Genomic DNA, 23,861 nt, shown 5'->3' on the forward strand with positions numbered 1-23,861 from the left:
GATCACCTATATGGTCTGTCTAACAAGGGTACAAGTGAATTATTCTAGAACTATGAAGCTAATTTATAAATTAGTTTATAAATTTTTTTATCAAGTTTATAAATTTATGAAACTAATTTATAGCTCTCAAATGAAAACTTAATTCTAGTCCAAGAATATGGGGAGGGGGTGAGGAAGGGGAGGGGAGAAGGGCGGCTGGGTGGTGGGAGGGTGACTGAAAAGATCACCTATATGGTCTGTCTAACAAGGGTACAAGTGAATTTTTCTAGAACTAGAATATAAATGTTTTAACACAATAACTAAGTAAATGACATAAAGTCTATGTTAACCAGCTTGATGAAAGTATTTCAAATTGTATATGAAAACACTACACTGTACCCCACATTTGCATTAATGTATACAGCTATCATTTAATAAAAAAAAAAAAGAAACTTTGATATATGAATACAATGGAATACTATTCAGCCATTTCAGCCATAAAGAAGATGAAGACTTTACATCTTTTGTATTAACTTGAAAGGAGTTGAAACACATTCTTTTCAGTAAAGTATCACAAGAATAGAAAATCAAGAATCCAATGTAGTCAATACCAATATGAAGCCAGCAGATGATACATGACACATAAGAGAAAAACTCAATTCAATTCAAGTTTGGGAAGGGGGGAATGAAGGGAGGGGGAGGGGGAGGAAGGAAGGAGAATAGTGAGCTCCCTCTTAGTGGGCACAATGCAAGGGTACATGGCATACACAGCTCCAGGGTGCGGGACACAACTACAAGACACAACTACTACTACTATCTAACAAATGCAAACATCATAACCTAGTTGCTTATACTCTCATATTCAACTTAAATAAAAATAAATGAACACATAAATAAAACAAAATTTTCTTGGTTTGGAGGCATAAGCCTGAAGTCTCTGCTACTCAAAATGTGAGGAGGAGGGTGGCGTGGGCACAGGATTTTGAAGTTGCAGTGAGCTACAATCTCACAACTACACTTCAGCCCAGATGAAACAGTAAGATCTGTCTCTATAAACAGAAAAAAAAATTACCTGATGTGGATGTCTGTATATTCTTCTTTCCTACCACTTTCTCTGGAACAAATTCTTTCGTGTCAGTGGCTGGCTGAATGGGCTTCTAAAAAGAATTTCATGAATAGTGAACATTTCACACAATAGTCAGTAAAAACTTCCAAGAGAAAAATACAAATGTTATTACCTTCAAGGGAGGATGTTCCTTAGGAAATGCTAAAAAGCAAAAGAGACATACAATCAATGTTGAGATTTTATAAATGTAAATATGGAGAAGCCAACCATACAATCATGGAGAGCTGGTGTCAAGACGAATCCTCATCTTTGAAAATGATTAGGCTTTGGTTGTTTGTTTGTTTCTTTTTAATTAGGGGAGAGCAACATGCTCAATAAAAATAAGAAATATAGATGTTCTCTGACATGCAGTTAAAATTTCAGAAGAGAGATTATGTTTGAAGTGATTGTGAATAAAATAGAAATGTGCCTCTGCAGTGTGAATGTGCCATCTATGAAGAGAGCAGTAAACTTTATTCTGAGAAGCAAATCATGGCCCTGAGAAGTTACATGTCAAAGCCAAGAGCAGAATACAATTGCATGTCTTTATGCAACACATGAGAAAATTTTATCTCATTATAATACAAGAATATTGTGTCCTTTAATTATTCCTGTCATTTAGGAAGTACACAGTAGTGAAGACAGTTCAGGTGAATGTACACAATCAATTTCTTATGAGAAAACTTGTTCTGACTTTATTGGTTTGGACAGACACTTGCAGAATATTAGCTAATAAAAATATTCACTTTCTCCTATACCCTTGTGGGATTACTAGAATGCCTACATGACTGTAAATCCTCTAGTTTAGCCATCTTAGAGTTCTTTCATCCACTCATGCAAGAAAATGTATAAAAAACACATGTAAAAAATGATGTATACTAAGTTCTAAATATTACATTCTTATCACAGGAAAAAATTGAATTGCCACATAGTTGTTAGCTATTAGTATCCTTTTTATTTCACAATCAGTGCAATATTTATTCATGACAAAAATGGAGTTTTAGATGAGCTGTATAATTTTTGCATGTAAAATTAGTTTGGTTTACTCTTAAGAATGTTAACGAAATAGCTCTTTAGCAGAAACTTAGAATGGGTGCAATGGCTCATGCCTATAATCCTCACCTGAGTGGAGGCCAAGACAGAAGTATTGTTAGTGGCTGGGGAACTAAGACAAGTCTTGGCAATGTAGCAATATCCCACCTCTACCATGAAGTAAAAAAGTTAATGGCATGGTGCATAAGACTGCAGTCACAGGTCCTCAAGGGGCTGAGGCAGAGGAACACAGTAGCTGAGCACTGCATGTGCAGTGACCTGTGATGAAGCCACTGCACTCCAGCCTGCTAAACATAGCCAGACCATGTCTCTCATTAACTATATATAATTAACTAAGCCAGAGTTTCTTGTGTTAATATGAATAGATCTCAGTTATATCATGCCTAGAAAACAAAACAAATTATGCAATAATGTTTACAGTATACAACCATTTTATAAAATTTAGGATACAAAAACATGTCCTCCAAGATATTTATGACCATACACATACCCAGTAAAAAGCAATGGTGGTGCCTAAAAATGACAAATACCTAATCTGATTGTTGGTTAAATCTATGGAAAACTTTTAATAGTAGAAAAGGACACAAAGGCCAAAACATTTTAGAATTGTTGTTTTAAATGATTGGGTCTATACAATTGTTCTTATGGTATGATTACTTTCTTTAACTTCAATAATCCACACTAAATGTTGTATTGAAAAAATTTACCTGTTCTGTGTCCAGAACTGTGGCTTGTACACGCAATAGCAGCACTTGTGGAAGTCAGCAGGGAAGGACCCTTTGATTCTAGGAGTTTGCCACCAGCCTTACCAACATAGCAAGATGACCTGGTCTCTACAGGAAAAAAAAAAGTTAAAGTTAAAAACTAGGTTGGTTTGGTGTCACAAGCCTGTGGTTTCAGCTACAATATACTTGGTTGGGGGAGCCACAAGGATCACTGGGGCATAGGACCTCAAAGTTGGAGTGAGCTTTCACCACACGACTGCACTTCAGCCTGGATAAAAGAGAGAACTCCTTACCCAAAGAGAAGAAAACAATTTACCTGATGTGGATGTTGGTATATTCTTCATTCTTATTTCTTTTTCTGGAATGGATACTTTCATTTCAATGGCTGGCTGAGTGGGCTTACAAACAAAGTATTTCATAAGTAATGTGTATTTCACACAAAATATAGTGAATAATTCAAAAGAAAAATAGAAATGTTACTACCTTCAAGGAATGATGTTCTTCAGAAGACCCTAAAAAGCAAAAAAGACAGTCAATGTTAATGATAGAAATGTAAACATGGGAAAACCAACCATACATTCATGGATAGTTAGGATCAAGTTGAATCCTCACACTTGGCTTTAAAAATGACTAGTCTCATTCCTGTAGGGGAACAAGATGGTGGGTGTTGTGGTGGGTGCCTGTAGTCCCAGCTACTTGGGAGGCTGAGGCAAGAGAATCACTTCAGCCCAAAAGTTTGAGGTTTCTGTGAGTTGTGACACCATGACACTCTAACCAAGGTGATAGCTTGAGACTTTGTCTCAAAAAAAAAAAAAAGGTATATGTATTAGTATTCTGACTATAGTCACAGGCCCTCAAGAGGCTGAGGAAGGAGGATCACTATAGCCAAGAATTTCAAGGTTGTAGCCTGCTAAACAGAAACAGACCCTGTCTGTAACTATAATTAATCAATTAAACAATAGCTTCTTGTGTCACTATGGATAGAACTCAGTCGTATAAGGCTGAGCAAACAAAACAAATTATACGAGGGTATGGACACTATACAACCACTTATATAAAAATCTACAACAGGAAAGGAAATCCTGCATGATATTTATGATCATACATGCATGTAGTCAAAAGTATTGAAAGCAACGAACACCTAATCTGAATGCTGATTATGTCAATGGAAAAATTTTAACAGTAGAAATGGACACAACAGCCAAAACATTTCAAAATCACTCTTTTAACTGTGTCTACAAAGTGTTATTATAGTATGATGATTCATTACTTTAATTTTAATAAGCAAAGATTACACACACACAGCCTCCTAATCCGAACAGCTGAATGGTGTAAAGTCACCAGCATAGTAACACTATGAAAGAAAGTGTAGGGAAAACATTTGAAGAAATCGGCTTGGGTGAAAACTTTAAGAGGAGGAGCCCTCAGGCAATTGAAGCAACAACAAAAATACACCTTTTGGGAGTTGATCAAACTAAAAAGCTTCTGCACAGCCAAGAACACAGTAAATAACACACTAAGTTTTGTACTGAAAAATTTACCTGCTCTGTGCCCAGAACCAGGGTTTATGCCTACAATACCAGCACTTGGGGAGGCCACCAACGAAGGAGTTCTTGAACGCAAAAGTTTGTCATCCACCTGATTAACATAGCAAGAGCAGGTCTCTATGGAGGAAACAAACAAATAAATAAATAAATAAAAATTAGCTCATTAGTGGGAACAAGACTCTAGTTTTGGCTACTTGGCAGGCTAAAGTACCAAGATCATCAAGCACAGGACTCTGAAGTTGCAGTGAGGTATGACCACACAACTGCACTTCAGTATCCGTAAAAAATGAGATATTTTCCCTTAAAAAATTACCTTTTATGTGTGTCCATATGTTCTTCGTTCTTACTGACTTCTCTGGAACAGATTCTTTTGTATCAGTGGCTGGCTGAATGGGCTTAGAAACGAGATATTTCATAAATAATGTGTATTTCATACAATAAGCTGTGAATAATTCAAGATAAATAACTGTTATTACCTTCAGCAAAGGATGTTTCCAGGAAGACACTACAAAAACAAAAAGGACAATAAATACTGAAGATTACACAAATGTAAATATGGCAAAGCCAACCTTATATTCATGGAGAGTGAGTCTCAACATGAACCCTCATTCAAATGATTAGACTTTTATATTAAGATAGCAACATGAGAGAAATATGCTGAAGAAAAATAGGAATGGAGGTAAGATTTGAAAATTGAGATTATCATCCAAATGAGTATGATAGCCAAAATAGAAGTGTACGCTTCTGCCGATCTGAACACGCTGATCCATGAAGAGAACAGTCATCTCAATTCTGACAGGACACATGACCCTGAGGGTTAAATGGCAAAGCCAAAGGCAGAAAGCCACAGCATATCTTTAACACATCAGAATCATTTTATCATTATGCTACTAATGCTTGTCATTCTCTTCAGTTGGAAATATGATTTAGGATGTACATGTTTGTGAAGGCAGCTCAGGGAATGTACAGTCAATTCATAATGAAAGAAAGTGGCCTGACTTGAGCAATTATGATATACACAACTAGAATATTAGTTAATAGAATAGACATTTTTCTCAATACCCAAGTTGTATGCCTACATTTTGTATCCTCTACTTCAGCAATCTTGAAATTTCTTCATCTACTCATACAAGGACATATGTACAACACATACAAAGAGTAATGTATACTAAGCTCTGATTATTGAATTCTTTATCAAGAAGAACAAAATTGAATTGCTACATAACTATTAGCTATTAAGAACATTGTATATGTCAAAATCATCATGTTTGTTAATAACAATGGAGGTCAAGGAATGAGGTTTATAATTTTTTGTCTCTAAAATTAGTTGGTTTGGTCTATCTTCGTCGTATCTTAAGGATTTTTATGAAATTGCTCCTTAATAGAATATTAAAATGAGCATAGTGGCTCACACACATCCTCCTATGAGGAGGCCATGGAAGTCATGTAATTTGTGGCCAGGTCGACACAAGTGTTGGCAACATAGCAAGACCCCACCTCTACAAAAAAAAAAAAAAAAAATTGGGTGGCGTGGAGGTGTCCATCACAGGTACTCAAGCAGCTGTGCTTGGCAGAAGGATCATGATAGCCTAGGATTTAAAGGTTGCAAGGATCTATGGGAAGCCATGGCACTCCCACCTGGCAAACACAGCCAAACCCACTCTCTAATGAACTGATTAATTGATTAAGACAGACCTTTTTTTTTCAATATGGATTGATTTCAGTCATAGTATACCAAAGAAACAAAAAAATTATATAACGAGGTGTACAGTATGCATCCATTTATATGAAATGTAGGAGGACAGGAAGACAAATTCTATGTAATATGTATAACCATAGAAATATGTAGTCAAAAGGACTGAAAGTGCATGAAAATGATAAACTGCCTCCATGGAAAAAGTTTGAATAGTACACAAGAACACTAAGGGCAAAACATTTCAGAATCACTGTTTTAAGTGGCTATGCCCACAAAATTGTTAGTGTGGTAAAATTAATTACTTACCTCATTTGTAATCATCCAATATCATACATACAAACAGTATCCTACTCAGAACGTCTGACTGACTTAATATCATCAGTGTAACAACAATATGAGGAAATAATTAAAGTTATAATACAAGTGACATGGAAGCAAGTAAAGCTTTCCAATCAGATCAGAATTCCCGTGAGCATTTGAAACACTGACAAAAAACTGTGATCTCATAGTTCACTCTGTGATTCTTTGACAAGCACAGAGATTCCAAACATGAACCTTCAGAGGTCAGGACATAAAATTAGAAAATGAAAGTATGAAAACATAGCTTCTTTAAATATCATTTTCTTACACTTGTAAATTATTCAATTTTAAACATTGGTACGAACAATACCACTGGCATTATTTATGTCAAATGCTGCCATCAAACTTGAGAAAGAAGAACTAGGAATGAAAAGACTGCAATCATTTCAACTATTTTTAATAAAATTCTTTCCATAATAAATTTTGTATTGGAAAACTTATCCAACTGGGGCCCAGTACCCTGACTCACGCCTGCTATATGGCAGTCAGTAGGGAACATCCTCTTGAGTTCAGGAGTTTGTCAACCTTCTTACAAATATGGTAATACCAGGTCAGAAGAAAATAAATAAAACTTAGCTCAGTTTGTTGGAAAGACCTGTACTGTCTCTTAACTACTCAGAAGGCTGAGGGAGGGTAATCGCTTGGTGACAGTACTTCGTAATTGCACTGAACTATAGTTACGTCACACAACTGCCCTTCTGCTTGGGTAAAGGACCAAGATCTTATGTGTAGAAAAAAAAAATTACCTGACGTGGATAACTGTATTTTCCTCCTTATTGCCTTCTCTGGATTGGATGCTTTCATTTCCCTGGTTGGCTGGGTGTTCTTGGAAACAAAGTATTTCACAGATCATGTGTATTTCACACAGTATGCAGTGAGTAATTCAAGGCAAAAAGAGAAATGTTATTACCTGCAAGGGAAGATGTTCTCCAGGAGACCCTAAAAAGCAAAAGGGACAGAGAATTGATGCTAATGATTATAGAATTGACGCTAATGATTATATAAATGGCACTATGACAAACTTAAGCATATATTGATGGGATGGGAGTCTCAAGGTAAATGATTTTGTTGTTTTAAAGACAGGGGAGCAACAAGAAGAAAAATAGAAATTTAGGTCTTCTCCTACATGCAGTTAAGATTTCAAATGAACAACTGAAACAATTTTGTACTAAATGATTATAGTAACTGAAAGAGAAATGTGCACCTCCACCAATCTGCACATGCTGATCAACAAGGAGTGTGATCAACAAGGAGCTGATCAACAAGGTCATCATTCTAAGAGGCAAATCTTGACTCTGAGAGGATGGATGTCAAAGCCAATGGCAGAATGCTACAGCATACCTTTAATGCAACACATCTATGACATTTGTCATTTTGTTCAGTTAGTCCTCTAATTTGGGATGTACACATTTGTGAAGACAGTTCTAGTGAATGTGTGATGAATTTATTATGAAAAAAAGTGGTCTGAATTGACCAGTTTGCACACACACTTGCAGAGTAAGTTAATAAAAATATTCATTTTTTTCATACCTACTTGGGTTACCGGAATGAGTACTCTTTTGTATCCTATTGTTTAGCCATCATAAGTTTCTTAATCACTCATTCAAGACCATATATAATACATAAGAAATAATGTTTACTAAGCTATTAGTATTTAAAGGTTTATCAAAAGGGAAAAATTGAAGTACTATGGAATTTTTAACTATGAATAACATTTTATAATTTAAAATCAATGCAATATTTTTAGTGAACTAATGACAGAGTTAAAGGAACTAGCTCTGTAATTTATTGTTTCTAAAACTTTTTTTGCTGGCTTTATTACATTAATCTCATTAGGTTTCAGATATTAATTAATCTCTTACAATAAATAGACAATGCTTTTAAATCATAGTAATCTCATTTGATTAGTTAATATCACATCAACATATATCCGTGATACATTTAAGTAACGGAGAAGAGAAGTCAGTAAGGGTGGTGTACTCCAATTTTAGTTCTTTTTAATTTTTTTTCACTAAATCATAACTGTGTACGTAAATGCATTAATGGGGTACAGTATGCTAATTTGAAATACAATTTGTGAAAAGCTTACATTAAACTTGTTAACATAGCCATCACCTCACTTATTATTTGTTGTGGTAAGACATCTTTTTTCTTATAGTAATGTCTAATCTTCCACTTGAGTACAGAATTACTGAAGTATATTTGACCTGATCAGAATTGACTTCTCTCAAGTTTCTTATCATTACCTGCAGAATTACCTAACCAATGTCTTTCCTTTTCTATTCTACTCCACTCACAATATGTCTTCTTTTGCAAAACCCATGTTGAGATCATGGTTGTTACTTCAGTGTTCTTTTGATAGATAATTTCTAAGAATTCTTTCCTCTTTATTTAGCAATAATATATCTGTAATTTTGATTTCTTTGCCTTTTTGTTCATTCCTCTCTAGCTAGAAACATGCTCAGAAATAGAAGCAAAATTATGCTTCCCCTTGATCCTCAGATCTTTGACCTTACCCCATGGCTCATCTTCCAGTTTTCCCTGCAGGGAAGTTTGTGCCCTTGCTCCTCAGTGTGTGGTCCAGGGACCAGCAGCACTGGCATCACCTGATTGTTTAATAGCAGTGCAGCTCCCCTAGATGTGTTGAGTCACAATGTGCATTTTTAACAAGGTCCCCTGTGGATTTCTTACCATTCAAGAAGCTCTGCTTTATACTGAGTATGCTTCCACATTCCCTTACCTAACCTTCCCTTTCTGACATACAGTCTCAAGATCCTCCCTTTCACATCTTTGAATTTGAAACTGCATTGCCAATCATAAAGTTTCTTTTGGACTTTTTATCAAGCTATGGCTTGCCTCATCTCTTTATAACTAACCCTACTCTCTTTGCTCTATTTCCCTTATTTAAGCCTTTATGCTACTATCCTTTGACATAACATCATTTTAGATGATACTAAATTTTATCTATGTATGTCTCACCCTGTACGTGCACATTCCTCCATGGTAGACAGCTCTGTATGATTAGGGACCTCAATCCTCAGTGCTGCCCCAGCCGTGAGTAGGACAGGAAGAGTAGAGAAATTTTACTCTACTTCTCCAACATGTTGCTGTGCTGAAAGCTCACCTCATGTTCTTCCCACTGTGCTGACACCCTGACCTTCCTTTTATTAAGGAGGTATCTCACTGGACCACCCTGCATCACAGACACCTGCTTCTTGTCCCTTCACGTCCTCTCGGTACTCTCTGCCTCGCTCATTCTGCCCCCTCTCTTTCACTCCTTTCCTTTCCCTAATTTCCTAACTTTCCTCAGGTCACAGAATACCTGGAAATGGAATTAAAAGGTCTGCTCCTTCGATGACACTCTCCATTTAATCTGTTGCTCATATCTAACAAGGTGTACAACTTATCACCATTTCACTTCTCTTTTTTATTATACATTTAGTAGGTGACTTTCCTTGGTTACTGGAATTTATTGGTAATCATGTTTTAAAATAAATATTGGGCAAATAACTTTAGATAAAATCAATCACCTTCTCCTTGTTCATTGACGGTACTTTCTCCTGGATCTGCAGCCCCAGCTGGGTCATCAAAATCCTCAGATAAACTCTGTTAATAGTCATATCAATGATGAGTTTCAGTTAAAAATAATGTTACATCAATATTTCCTAATCACCTTCTTCTAAAATGTCTGCATTTCCCATTTAAAACAATTATAGCTATATATAACAGAGGCACACATTAAAAATAAAAAATACTTCAGAGATGATTTCACATATTTGCATGATATCAAGTTTATCTTTTATCTGTATGTCACTGTTGATTCTTTAAACTGAGCAGGGAAGGCCCCAGAAACACATTGACAGACATAATACGACCTTATGTGCATAGGTAACAAGAACTAACCTCAAAATACTTTTACTTTTATTTCCTGCTAAAGACAACAGAACACATAAAAGATATACAATATGTTTACTGTAATTTCTAAAGTATTAAACATTTAAAGTTTAATTAATTATTAATTTAATTGTTCTATTAATTATCACTGAAATAATTACTTTTTTTGTGTGTGTGTGACAGAGTCTCACTATGTCACCCTTAGTAACTGAGTTTCGTGGCATCACAGCTCACAGCAACCTCAAACTCTTGGGCTCAATTAATTCTGTTGTCTCAGTCTCCCTAGTAGCTGGGACTGCAGGCACCTGCTACATGCCTGGCTGATTTTCTTTTTTAGAGATGGGATCTCGCTCTTGCTCAGAGCTGATTTCCAACTTGTGAGCTCAGGCAATCCACCCGCCTCGGCCTCCCATGTAGTAAGATTACAAGCGTGAGCCACCTGAAATAGTTCTTTAGTTTTTGGATATACCTAACTTCAGAACCCAAACTGATTCTTTATGAGCAAAAGGAAGTCATGAAGCCTTATTATTTTGTACTATACTACTGTGGCTTCTTAAATAAAACTTGCAAATTAGCAGAATTGCACTATGCAGCCGTAACATACTTAGCACATAATTACTCTAATTATGTTCTGAAAAAATGCAAGAAAATAATTCCTATGGGCATAATCAAGACATGATGAAGTCAAAACAGCTACTTTTATGTTTCAATATCCCTGAATGGTTATGTTTTAAAATAACAAGAGACGGTACCTGCAAATGCAAACTTGCTTCTCTAGCTGCCTCTTGTTCTGATCCCAATGCAGTCATCACATCTATAAAATGTTATTTACAGATATATCGGTAAGAAATTTAAGTACATATACAACTCTGTCTCCATTTATTTCAAGGAAATAAAAGTAATAGCATAAAATAATCTCAGAAGGTTTAAGTATTTTCAGGAAGATGTTAATATAAAGAAAGATAGCAAAAAGAAGATTGAAAAGAAATGGATATATTTGTGGCTAAGCCTGCTAATTTTTTACAATAGCATTTTAACAAACACTTTCAGAGATATTTTCTAACTTACCACCTCTATTGTTTTTATACACAAAAATAAAATTGTCATTACTTGTTTCCTTGTGTGAGGCGCATTCAACAATACCAATACCAGTTTGTTTTTTTCCTGTGGCTTGTTTTCTTGGTCCCTCCTATTTGAAAAAAAATAAAAATAAAGCTTCAGAAATGTATTTATTCAGTCAAACACTGATTCGATCTTTGAGACAAAAAACATTCACTGTGTTTATGCAACCCTGGCACTATCCTGGGAGAATCTGAAAAGAAAAATAGAAGACAGCTGTGCTCTGTAATTTAGTGGGCAGAGAGACACACAGGAAAGGTAAGGAGAGTCTGAGGCACTTGTCCTACAGTCATGGTGAGTAAGCAGAGCAAAGGCACAATGAGAGCACAGACCACAGGCAGCTCTGTTGGGGCAGCTCGGGAGAGATGGGGCCAAAGCTTGACAGACACCACATGCAGTGACAGAGTGGGAGAGGGTCTAGACAGGAGTGTGAGCAGAAGGCTGAGGCACTAAACAACACCGCACCAAAGTAATGTGGTCAAACTGGGACAGTGACAGGAGAGGAGACAAAGAGAGACACTGAGAGACTCAGGCCAAATGACAAAGCACACGTGTCAAGCTAGCATGTGAGCCTTCTCCTTCATGTAATGGTGTGTACTCAACAAGCAGATGCATTAGACCATCACTGATATATTTCAGAAATGTCAGGCTGGCAGCAGTGTAAACACAGACAAACACGGAAGGGGCAAAACTAGAAAAGAAGATTTCAAGATCATAAGTCAGAGAGTAAATTACAGCAATAAGACATGAAAATTGTAGGCAGGTAGAAAACACAGAACTCGGTGAGTGACAGGATTGGTGACTTGAGGGAGGGCGGGAGTGAAGGGTTCTTCACCCTTCCGTGCGTCAGTGCTCTCTGTGGGGTGTTTCTTGGATGGGGAACCCAGATGACAGAGGAGCCTACAAAGGGTCAGGAAACAGGCAGGGAAGGGCCAAGGGCAGTGTCTTTCGAATGGGACTTATCAAATTTGAGGTGCACAGAAGACTAAGAGGACACATCTGGATAAATACATGGGGAATAGAAGCAGTGACTTTACTCTGGAAAAGCATATGGTGTTAAGAAGATAAATATTTAAAAGATAATCTAAACTGCTAGAATTAAATAATGCTCTGTCACTATGAATTTTTCAGCCCATTCTTTTTATATTCTAACCCCTGAAAGTATTTATCAATCCTTCATTATGTAAACAAATAGAAAAAAAAAACCATTCAACTAGTGATATTTCTACTAAGTGGTTTTCTGTGACCAATTTTTCATGGCAAACATAAAATGATCATAGTTAAACCACTGTTAAATTTTAACAGTAAATACTACACAAAACTAGATTCAGAGTGAGAAAATTAATGGTACAAGAAATATTTCTACCTTGGTGTCAGAGTCAAAGTCTTCATGCTCTGGAGTATGACGTAAGTTCTCATCAACATCCAGAGGGTCAGAAATGCTTTAGAGCAGAAACAGATCACAAAAATGAATGGGTTCATTTCTTAAAAAAAAAAAAAAAAATCTTCCAGTTCTTATATGGGTGCTCTCTCAAAAAAAAAAAAAAAAAAAAAAAAACTAAAACAAAACTAAAACCAAACACACAGGGGAAAGGCCATCCAGTACATATTAAATCTGTCTCTTAATACAGTTAAAGGTGGATTTTTGTTTTATAAAAGATATTTTAGTTATCTATTTCTGCCTCTATCTCTCCCAATCTATGAAATATTCAGTGAGACACCCTGAGTTCCACAACAAATAGTGACAGGCAATATATTGGCAGCACCTGAGAATATTCTATCTTCGCAAATTCTCTGTCTTGAAGGCCAAACTGAAAACCCAACTAACAACTAACATAATTTTTGTTACCTAAACTGGGAATAAATCTGACAAGCTCTAACAAGGTAGAAAGATACCTTTATTATCTATCTCATTATCCTTTATTATCTATCTCTGGTTCAAAGCCTAATCTGTGTCACTTGAAAACGGCAGTGGTGGTTCTTCAGCATGGAAACCACTTAGAAAGCCCCACTGCTTCCCCACAGAGAATCCTGTGAACATTTGAGACGTCTAAAAGCTATGTGTACAAGTCAAAGAAAAAATGTATAAGTTGTTGTTATGGATACTCCTCCCAGAAAGATTAAAACATTAAAAATTTAAAAATCCAATTATTTTCTCTAGGTAAGTCCTCCTTTATTCACTATGAACCAGAAAGCCCCTAAAAGTCTTCACAGGCACTCAGAGTCAGAAGAACACAGACTGCTGGAGACCAGAGTCGCAGCAGCTGCACCCCTACTTTCCTACATACTATGTGGTCATCTTCCTTCCTATGGGCTCCCACTTCCAGGTACTTCATTCATAGGACTCCAGGACAGTTTCCAACCTTTAAATCTTTAGCCTGGAAGGTACAGCCCCTGAGGTGTGGGCCCAACTGACTCAGAGTAGTTGCTATCTGCTCCGCTGCTCTAGGAAACAAACTACATGGGGTCTTAGTCGTCCACCCCCAGCACAGGCATGTCTCCAGCGTCCTGGCTGGAGCTCCGTGACTGACTCAGCAGCCAGTCCTAACCCTGCCCTATACTCCATGTACAAGACAAGGACATCAGTGAATTGGAAAAGAGGTGGAGGTGAGGGGACACCTGCCCTGGGCCATGGATCCATCTCGTTCAGCAGCCTCCAGTCCCCTAGCAGTCAAGGGGCTCTAAGCCACCCCTCTGTAAGCTGGGATACAAGTAGCTGGCGTCATAATTATGCTATAGAGACTCTTCCCAGTGGCTCACATTCCTTTTCCATCTTTCAATAGCAACCAAGTTTGTCTGTCTTTCCAATTAACCAAACAAAAAGGCAGCAACCTGTTTGGGGCTGCCTTGAACCTCTTTTATTTTCCCTCTTAATTTTTTTTATTAAATCATAACTGTGTGCACTAATGCATTTATGGCATACAATATGCTGATTTTATATACAGTTTGGAATGCTTACATCAAACTGGTTAACATAGCCTTCACCTCGCTTATTTAATTGTTGTGTTAAGACATTTATACTCTACTCTTAATAGATTTGACATGTACCAATGCCACATGCTCCACAGGTGAGATCCCACTGATTACCCTCCCTCCACTCAGCCATCCCCCTTCCCTCCCCTTGCCCTCCTCTTCTCTCCTTCTTCCTGGGCTATAATTGTGTTTTATCATGTGTATGAAAGTTTGGTTAATTATATATTGGTTTTATAAAGTTCTGACTACATTGGATACTTTTACTTCCATTCTTGAGATACTTTACTAAGAAGAATATGTTACAGCTCCATCCATGTAAACAGAAAAGAGATTAAGTCTCCATTTTAAAGGCTGCATAATATTCCATGGTGTATATTGTGGTATCTGTATGTATACCACAATTTGTTAATCCATTCATAGGTGGATGGGCACTTGGGCTGCTTTCATGACTTAGCAATTATGAATTTGGCTGCAATAAACATTCTGGTGCAAATATCTTTGTTGAAAAGTGATTTTTTGTTTTCTGGATAGACATGTAGTAGCGTAATTATAGGATCAAATGGATGGCAGGTCTACTTTTAGTTTCCCAAGTGTTCTCCAAACTTCCTTCTGAAGGAAAGTATTAGCTTGCACACCTACAAGCAGAACTTCTTATATTATATATAAGCTTCCAACATACCCTTCATTCCTGGGATTTATCTTTGCCAAACTTGTCATAACCCCCAATAGGATCTCTTTTCTAAAACCCTCATTCCTGAACAACCCACTGCTGTTTCTTTTCCAGCCTGGCACTCCCTTGCTGATCCCATGGGCGTCCACTTCCACTGGGCTCTCCAGCTGATACCATTCTTGTCTTATTCCATTGGCTTCACTAGACCCCTCCCCTTTCCTAAACACTCATAGCCAGGATGATGGAAGAAGAGCACTGGGCTACGAATTAAGGAACCTGAGTTCAAATTTTATTTCCGACACTTACTATATCCTAATAAGTCACTAAAATCTCTTTGAGTTTCAGGTTCTCCTCTTGACTAGTATGTCAAACACAGCTGAAGCACTAGAGGGGATTTTCATTAGTCTCCAAGATTCCTTAAAACACTGAAATCTATGAGATTTTGATTGAGTCTATAGAGAAATGGGGCACACTCAGTGAGCAGAAATGGGAAAAATAATAGAACAAAGGAAACACCCCACAAAGCAGAGAAGAACGTTAAAAAACACAGAATAATTATAGAGAACTCATGGAGGAAGAAGAAAGATGCAAAAGAAAAGGCTTCATGGAAGTAGGAAAAGGAAAAAGCCTAAAGAGAAAACCAAACTGGAAGTCAGTAAGTAGAGAAATCACCTAGAAACAGACTGTTAATCAGTTTGATGTAAACATTCCAAATTGTATATAAAATCAGCATATTGTACCCCATAAATGCAGTAATGTACACAGTTATGATCTAACATGAAAAAAGAATAGATGGGACAAAAAAAAATTTTTTAAGGAAAATAAAAAATGGATGCTAAATGTTAATTAGCATAACATGATTTATACACAGATGTCCTTTGTTTACAGTAATAATGATTCCTCTCTAGAACCTGCCTGGTCTTGCTTATGTAAAACCTATAGAGCTGTGAGCACAGCTAAGTGAGATCTGCCCTAAAACCTTTGAGGATAAAAGCAAGGTACCAATCACCACTGCCACTGTCAGACACATTAAGACAAACTTGGACTAACATGGAACCAAGTGTGACTCTCTGTCCTGATTGGACATGGACCTGGTTCCTGCCCCTCAGGGCAGCACAGGGTGTAGCGACCTGGGCTGCCAGGCAAGACCAGGGATTCAGGAGCCACACAGGTTACTGGTGAAATCATGAGTCTGCTCATGATCCCATAGCTCAACTGTGGTATCTTGGACCAATTAATCAACCTCTCTGAGCCACACTCACCCATTTAGTATAAAAGTAGGTTATAATAGTGTAGACCCATTGCAGAGCTGTTAGCATGACGACAGGAGGTGACAGATGCTCAGCACACAACATGCAGTCTAGCCCAGAGGCGAGCACTCGACAAATACCAGTTTCTTTGCTCTGTATTCTCTTGATTAATATAAAATTTTTTAAACCTATAAAGTCCTACCTGTTGACAGAGTGTTCAGTAGTCTCACCCACTATTAAAGAAAAAAATCAAAACATTTTAAATCAACAAGAGAAAAATGTAGGATATTAAAAGCTTAAGGGGGCATGTGGCATGTGCCTTAATCCCAGCTACTCAGGAGAATGAGAAGGGAGGATCACTGGAAGAGTCAGGAGTTTGATTGAACTTAGGCAACATAGCTTCTTAATTCATAAAAACAAATCATACATGGTTTTGTGCATCCTCTAAACCTTGTCAAAAAAATAAGACTCCGAGGCTTTGGTACAAAGTACCCCTTTGGGGCCAAACAGCAAGTATCTTTGGTTTTGCTGTCTGGGATCTTGGTTACCTAGGGTCAGTCAAGGACGAAAACTACTACATAGAGAATGTCAGAAATAAAAAATTCCTAAGTTTTAAATTCCACACTGTTCTGAAGGGTGTGATAAAATCTTGGGCCTCATGTCACCTAGGATGTGAACCATCCCCTTGCAGGTGCGCCCACGCTGTATGTGCTACTCCCCCTGGGCATCAACATGGTCTGCCCTTGTGTCTCACATCATCATGGCTCAGTGACCTAGAGCAGATGAAGGAGATGATCTCCTGTGAACTGCAGGGAGAAGGCCAACAGTAGCCTAACACTGCATCGCAATGCCTATATCCTTCCTGTCACTTTATCTCATCCTGAAGCCTGTGTCATCTCACATTATAAGAAGTAATGTGAGAACAGCACAATGAGCTATTTTGAGAGACAATATTCACATAATATTTATTACAGTTTAGTGTTATAATCATTCTCTTTTAGTATCAGTTATTGTTAATCTCTTAATATGCCTAATGTATAAATCAAACTTTATCATAGATATTTGTATATTAAAAAAACCCTTGTACAAACAGGGCTTGTTATACCTGCAGGTTCAGGAATTCACTGGGTTCTTAAAATGTGTCCCCCTCAGATGAGGGGGGCAGCTGTACTTATGTTGTTGTGACACAACTCAGCTTCCACAGCTCTTTAGCTCAGAGTGTCCAGTTTAGGACAAAACTCCCCATCACCAGGAAGCTAAGCCCTGCTCTCTGTTTTCAGGGCAAACATATGGAACAGGCCAGGGGCAAGGATCTTTGCAGAGATGTTGTGGCTGACAGTGGAGAAGGGCTCACAAGAGATCAGTGCACTTCCTCTCACTGATCCTCTTCAGGAGAAGATGCCAGTGTTAGTTCCAGCTATTGTCTCTGAACTATCTATGGTGCTAAAAAGGTTCAAATTCCCCTGCCATTTTAAATCCCACAGAAAGAACCCCTGAAAATATTACCACCTGAAGAGCTAGCTCATCTAGTCTGAGCCATTCCTCATGTTCAGATAAGCTCTGGAAACACTGGGAAGGTGTTGGCAAGCTGACAGGAGTACTGTCAATTCACACAGGCTAAATGCATGTACTAACCATCCTCCCTCTCCCTGGTGGGTGGGGAAAAAACTATTTTTTGCTTCATGTAAAACCAAATAGAATGGCTGCATTCATATTCCTCATGACAGAGAATCAAACTGTGTGTAAGTCATGTCATCATAACATGGGTAAGCAGATAACTAATCCCTCAAGGAAGGAGACCAGTGAGGAGCATACCTGTCCATCTACAGTATTCCCTGTCTGGTCTTATTTCCAACTGCAAGGTTAAGTGTGAGAGACCCATAATCTAAAATTCCAAGTGTGGAAATAAAATCTCTACTGACTGTCCCTCCCCCTTGCCTCAGTCTACCTGGACCCATCTCATGCAGTCCAGCCAGTGCTGGGTAGTAGGTCACGACGCATGATGCCATTTTTCTCAGCCCTCCCTGTTATATGGAAAACGTCTATAGAAATTATGCTTTTTTAGCATGTAAAGTATGTGCTATGCAAGTGAACAAAATAAAAAAAGAGAAACTAAGGCAAGCACAAAGAACATCTTCAATGACTACATTCATTACTTTGAAACTTTAATATTTAACATATTCAAAAAGATGCCCACTGTATTAGTCCAACTATATGACTATGCTGGTAAAAGCAAAACTGAGGAGAAAGCAAAAGACCAGTGGTGCCATGGATTACTGCAAAGGGAGAGAAGGATGAGAAGGTGGATTATGAAGAACTTTTAGCACAATGGAACTATTCTGTATGTGATACTGTAATGATAGACACATGTCATTATATATTAATCCAACCTCATAGAATGAATGAAACCAAGAGTGAACCCTAATGTGTACCGTGGACTTTGAATTATATGATGTGTTAGTGTAGGTTCATAAGCTGTAGCAACTGTGCCACTCTGGCAGGGATGTTGGCAATGTGGAAGGCTGTGCCTGTGTGGGGGTATAGATATGGGGACCCTCTTTCCCTTCTTCTAATTTTTCTGTGAACCTAAAATTATTCTAAAATATAGTTATTGATTTAAATATATATTCTCTGAACCTGCTATTATGCTATATTATAGCAGACTATAGTCACCTTAAAAATTGGAGATAATTAAATATGAAGTAATAGATTATGGGTATTGTCTCACAGGTTGAAACACAAAGCAAAATTTCACTGCAAACAGCCAAGAAAGCAAATGATAACAAAGATTGTCATGAAAGAAATGGCAAACAGGGGGTTAACCCAAAAAGAATCAAACCTGGGCATTATTTTCCCTCCCAAAATATTGAGAGGGTATAAATGTTTTTGTTACGTGAGAGATTTTGTGATGTTTGAGTCAGGGTTATCAGTGTGCCTGTCCTCCAACTAGTGATCGCTACACCCATTAGGTAGGTCTCTGCCCTTCCCTTCATGCTCTTCCTGGTTTCCAGGGTTTCTTCGAACCACAGTGAAATAAGTGAGTGTTTTTAAAGACACTAATGTTTGGGATTACAAATTACCTACAAGTAACTTTTTAAATAATTCTGAATTGTAGACTACCAAGAAAGAAATTAAGAAAAATTACACAATTTACATATTGATTTTTTAACTGTCCTTCTGTGATAAAAAAATTCCTCATTTTTAGTTCTTTATCTATGGTATGACCACTGCAAATAATTCACTATCAGCAATCTTACCTGGATTGATGTTTTCAGTAGGATTTTTAGGGTTTTCTGGATTTACACTTTTTTGCATATATTCAGAAAGTACTTGGTGAATGCTATGTACAAAAAAGTAATAAATAAAATCATTATTTTAATACTCACATGAGAAACACTTAAAAATATCTGAAATTCTTAGATTATTCCAGACAATATCAGAGGTAACATCAGAACTTCAATTGTAACATACACTTCATAATTGTAAGCTCCACAAACTTCTTTTTAAACTTCTCATGAAAAAATTAAAAAAAGCAAAGTGGCCATAAATAGAGGGCAGTATAGCTCTGTAAATTAACTACTACTGATTGACATAACGGGAAGTGTCCTGAACTCAAAAGAAGCCCTGGCTCTACAACCAACAGCTATTTGTTTGACTTGTGTATACTGATATGTATTTGAAGGATGAGGCTTGGCTCTGTTGGACCCAACTAACCTACTTAAGATTCAGAAACTTCTGTGGAGTGGCTTCCTGCTGAGGTATAACATGGAAATATTTTTAAAACTTGAGGTGGAGATGCAAGTGGCTCCATTTTTTTTTTTTTTTTTTTTTGATAGACTCTCACTTTGTCGCTGGGGTAGAGTGCCGTGGTGTCATAGTTTACAGCAACCTCACACTGTTGGGCTCAAGTGATCATCCTGTCTCAGCCACCCGAGTAGCTGGGACTACAGGTGCCTGCCACACCACCTGGCTGATTTTAGAGAGGGGGTCTCGCTCTTGCTCAGGCTGATCTTGAATTAGTGAGCTCAGACAATCCCTCCTACTCAGCCTCCCAGAGTACTAGGATTACAGGTGTGGATTACCATGCCCAGCACAGAGATATTCATTTGTAACAACACAGAGCAATTGAGAGGTCAGGCCCAAGTTGCTTCCCACTACTCTTCTGGGGAATAATAATACGGGACCTTCTACCTAGTAAGGAAAGGTGATACACAGGATATAAAGAGGCCGCAGGGTACAGATCTGCTAGCAAAGAAGAAACTCGCATCTCTTCCTGCAACATTGTTTGAACCTCTTTGATGATGAACAATTGTAACTAATATTCACTTGAGAAAAAACAAACAATGGCCTCAATGGATAATTTACCATGAACATGAAGGCAAAGTCTAAGCTATGCTGAAGGGTCCTCATAAGGTGTTCTATGTAGAGAAGGGCAACTTTCCTCATATTGTGTGCAGCTAAACCTAGGAGGCCTCCCTACCAGGGCAAGGTGCTGGTGCCTTGGGAGCAATGACTGAGCAAATAAGCATGTAGACTAAAAACAAACAAATAAATAAATACTTCCAAATCTAAGTATGGCCCCATGACCACTGAGGGATCTGGCTCAGCCACAAAGGCATCATGGTAGCAAGAGTCAGTCATTACTACACTGCAGGACCACTTTCAATAGCAACAACACAGCAACACTTACCAGTGGAAGCCACAGAGTGAGTAGAATGTCCTTTTCCCTCCTCTTCTGACTTGTAAAAGAGGACCCTATCTATGCCTTGCACATTGGAACCCTTTACAATCTTGAACAATTCAAAAAGGAGCTTATAAAAGATAGCCCCCAGGGGACAGCATTGATTTTCTGCTGAAATGAACACTTTAGGACCCAAATAAGTAATTAGAAAAATCAGAGATGTGACACTACTTTTATCTCCCACATAGAGGTTATACACGGAATGAAATGAACAGCATAGGCAGCTCTAAGGATAAAGCTGGTTAAAGATCCTGAGATAAAGAATCCTGCACCCATTACTCCTTCTAACTAGTCAATCTGATCTTCATTTCTGGATGATGAAATAGACTAGCTCACTATCATTCAAAAATACCATAAAGCAAACTATGAAATCTCACATGATGCTTAAGAAAGATAATATAGGTACATTTATTTTAAACCTCAATATAGTGTGAACTTATGTTTTAAAGTAAGCACTTACACTTTATAACCACTATTAATGGCATAGTCTTCTGCAGTCAATTGAAAGACATCTTGATAAAAGACATTGATACTTTGCTGAAGAAGAAATTGGACTATATCCTCTGACTGAGAACGTACTGCAAGTATGAGGGAATTTCTAAAATAACAAAGAGATAACCTCAGTATTATGAACTTTAAAAAAAATTTCTTTAAACAATTAATTTGATATAGTTTATCAAGGTAACATCTTCTCTGTGTGCAGTTAACCATGTACTAACAAACACAAGCATCTCGGGTGCTCAAGCGTTCATCTTTGTAAATTGCTACCAAAGCTGTAAGGAAGGAGCCCCAGAAGGAATCCTCCCAACCCACTGGGGGTATTACAAAGCACTAGTTGCTAATTTAAAGTCCTTTGATTGGCACAAAACTAAGCTGAGGTCACTTATCTAAAGTACACAAAGATTTAAGTGGGGAATTCTCTGTTTCTTCCCTAATCTCATATAACATGTTCTAAATTCAAATTCACCTATGGATCAGAAAAGTAAGCTGAAGACAATAATAGCAAAAATAGTAATAACAGTAGTCATAGTAGTTTCAGTTAATGATGGTGATGATCATGTGATAAGAACTTAATTTTATGTTATATACATAATCTTACATAAAACAATCCTTAAAGGACATATTGTTATCCTACTTTTCATGTCATAAAACATATTTAGTGGTAAGTAGTGTTTCCCACATCACACACTTCCCAAGCAGGGAAGCTCTGAATTCAACAGTCTTGCAGGCTTCTAATGTTATTCCCTTTATTATTTCTTACCCACCTGTGCCTTGTCTTAAATACAGGAAATATTAATCTCAAAAGCAATCTTTCTCTACTTTGCCCAGACCAAATAAAAATTAAAATATCAAAATACAGTAGAAATTAAACAGGAAAAAAACCCTGATTAACCCATGGTATCTGGTAATATCAACTAAAAAGTACTCAGAGATAACCTAACATCAATATTCTTTAAAGGAACAACTGAAAGTAAAGAGTCATCCAAAAATAAAAGTGATGTTCTACTCCAAACAGCTGGCTTCTCAGCAGAAATCCTACAAGTGAGAATACAGAGGGCCTCTATCTTCAATCTTCTGAAACAGAACAACTGCCCACCTAAGATTTTGTATCCTGCAAAATTAAATTTCATATTTAATGGAGATTCTAAATCTTTTCCAGATAAGTGAACTTTGATGAAATTTTTTAGACCTGCCTTTAAGGATGAATTAGACCTGCCTTTAAGGAAGTGCTCATACCTATCTATACATGGACCAGCACAATAGACTTTCACAAATTTAATATTGCCCAAAAACTAAAGGTCAAAGCTTAGACACCACAATGGCCAGAGATATTTATGAAGAAAGCAATAGAGTCCTACAAAACAGGACAAACAGACATCCACCCCACTTACTCTCTTGATAAAAGTGAATGGTTTGAATTCCCCACTGAAGAGGCACAGGCTGGCTCAATGGATAAAAAAAATGCAAACCAAGTATATTCTGTCCTCAGGAAATACATGTACTCCCCAAAGATACATCCAGACATAGGGTTGAAGGGATTGAAAACAATATTCTTTATATTGGGAAACCAAAAGAAGGCAGGACTTGCAGTTCTCATCACAGACACCATTAATTTCAAAGCAACAAAGGTACAAAAAGATAAAGGTGGGCATTATATACTGGTCAAGGGAAAAATCAACAAGAAGACTTATCAATCCTCAATACTTAAGCACTCAATTTAGGTGATTCTAGATGTATAAAGCAAATTTTATTTATCCAAACAAAATGATACACAACAGCACCATAATACCCAGGGACTTCAACACTCCATTGGTAGAACTGGACAGATCCTCTGAGCAGAAATTAAAAAAACTTGGAACTTAAACATGACTTTAGAACAAATGGGCCCAAAAGGCATTTACAGAACATTCCATCCCAATACTACTGAATACATGCTCTTCTCATCAGCTCATGAATCACTCTCCACAATATTGACCCCAAACCTAGGTCAAGAAACACGTCTCAAAAAATTAATAAAAACATGGCCAGGAGCAGTGGCTCATGCCTGTAACCCTAACACTCTGGGAAGCTGAGTTGGGTGAATTGTCTGAGCTCAGAAATTTGAGACCAGCCTGAGCAAGGGTAAGGCCCCATATCTAAAAATAGCCAAGCATTGGGTCGCACCTGTGGCTCAAGGAGTAGGGTGCTGGCCCCATATGCCAGAGGTGAAGGGTTCAAACCCAGCCCCAGCCAAAAAGCACAAAAAAAA

The 23,861-nt window shown here is 37.5% G+C and overlaps 2 protein-coding genes across 2 annotated transcripts in view; both read right to left on the reverse strand.

Annotated features, from left to right (window-relative positions):
• The window catches only part of LOC100952469 (40S ribosomal protein SA), a 24,787-nt gene extending 13,513 nt beyond the window's left edge, over positions 1 to 11,274 (reverse strand). The window contains 12 exon segments of the mRNA XM_023519483.1: positions 1,052 to 1,136; positions 1,218 to 1,246; positions 2,845 to 2,970; positions 3,179 to 3,260; positions 3,346 to 3,374; positions 4,443 to 4,526; positions 4,723 to 4,804; positions 4,886 to 4,914; positions 7,212 to 7,290; positions 7,376 to 7,404; positions 9,996 to 10,071; positions 11,112 to 11,274. Of these exon segments, the coding sequence (XP_023375251.1) occupies positions 1,052 to 1,136; positions 1,218 to 1,246; positions 2,845 to 2,970; positions 3,179 to 3,260; positions 3,346 to 3,374; positions 4,443 to 4,526; positions 4,723 to 4,804; positions 4,886 to 4,914; positions 7,212 to 7,290; positions 7,376 to 7,404; positions 9,996 to 10,071; positions 11,112 to 11,168 (787 nt within the window). The 5' untranslated portion in view covers positions 11,169 to 11,274.
• Positions 11,275 to 21,568: 10,294 nt separating this feature from the next.
• LOC105886342 (putative ankyrin repeat domain-containing protein 19) overlaps positions 21,569 to 23,861 on the reverse strand; it is a 20,354-nt gene continuing 18,061 nt past the window's right edge. The window contains exon 5 of the mRNA XM_012811833.1: positions 21,569 to 21,710. Within this exon, the coding sequence (XP_012667287.1) occupies positions 21,569 to 21,710 (142 nt within the window). The remainder of the gene's footprint in view (positions 21,711 to 23,861) is intronic.

The sequence above is a fragment of the Otolemur garnettii genome, unplaced genomic scaffold, assembly GCF_000181295.1.
Source record: "Otolemur garnettii isolate 467f Iridium unplaced genomic scaffold, OtoGar3 scaffold00177, whole genome shotgun sequence".
Lineage (NCBI taxonomy): Eukaryota > Metazoa > Chordata > Mammalia > Primates > Galagidae > Otolemur > Otolemur garnettii.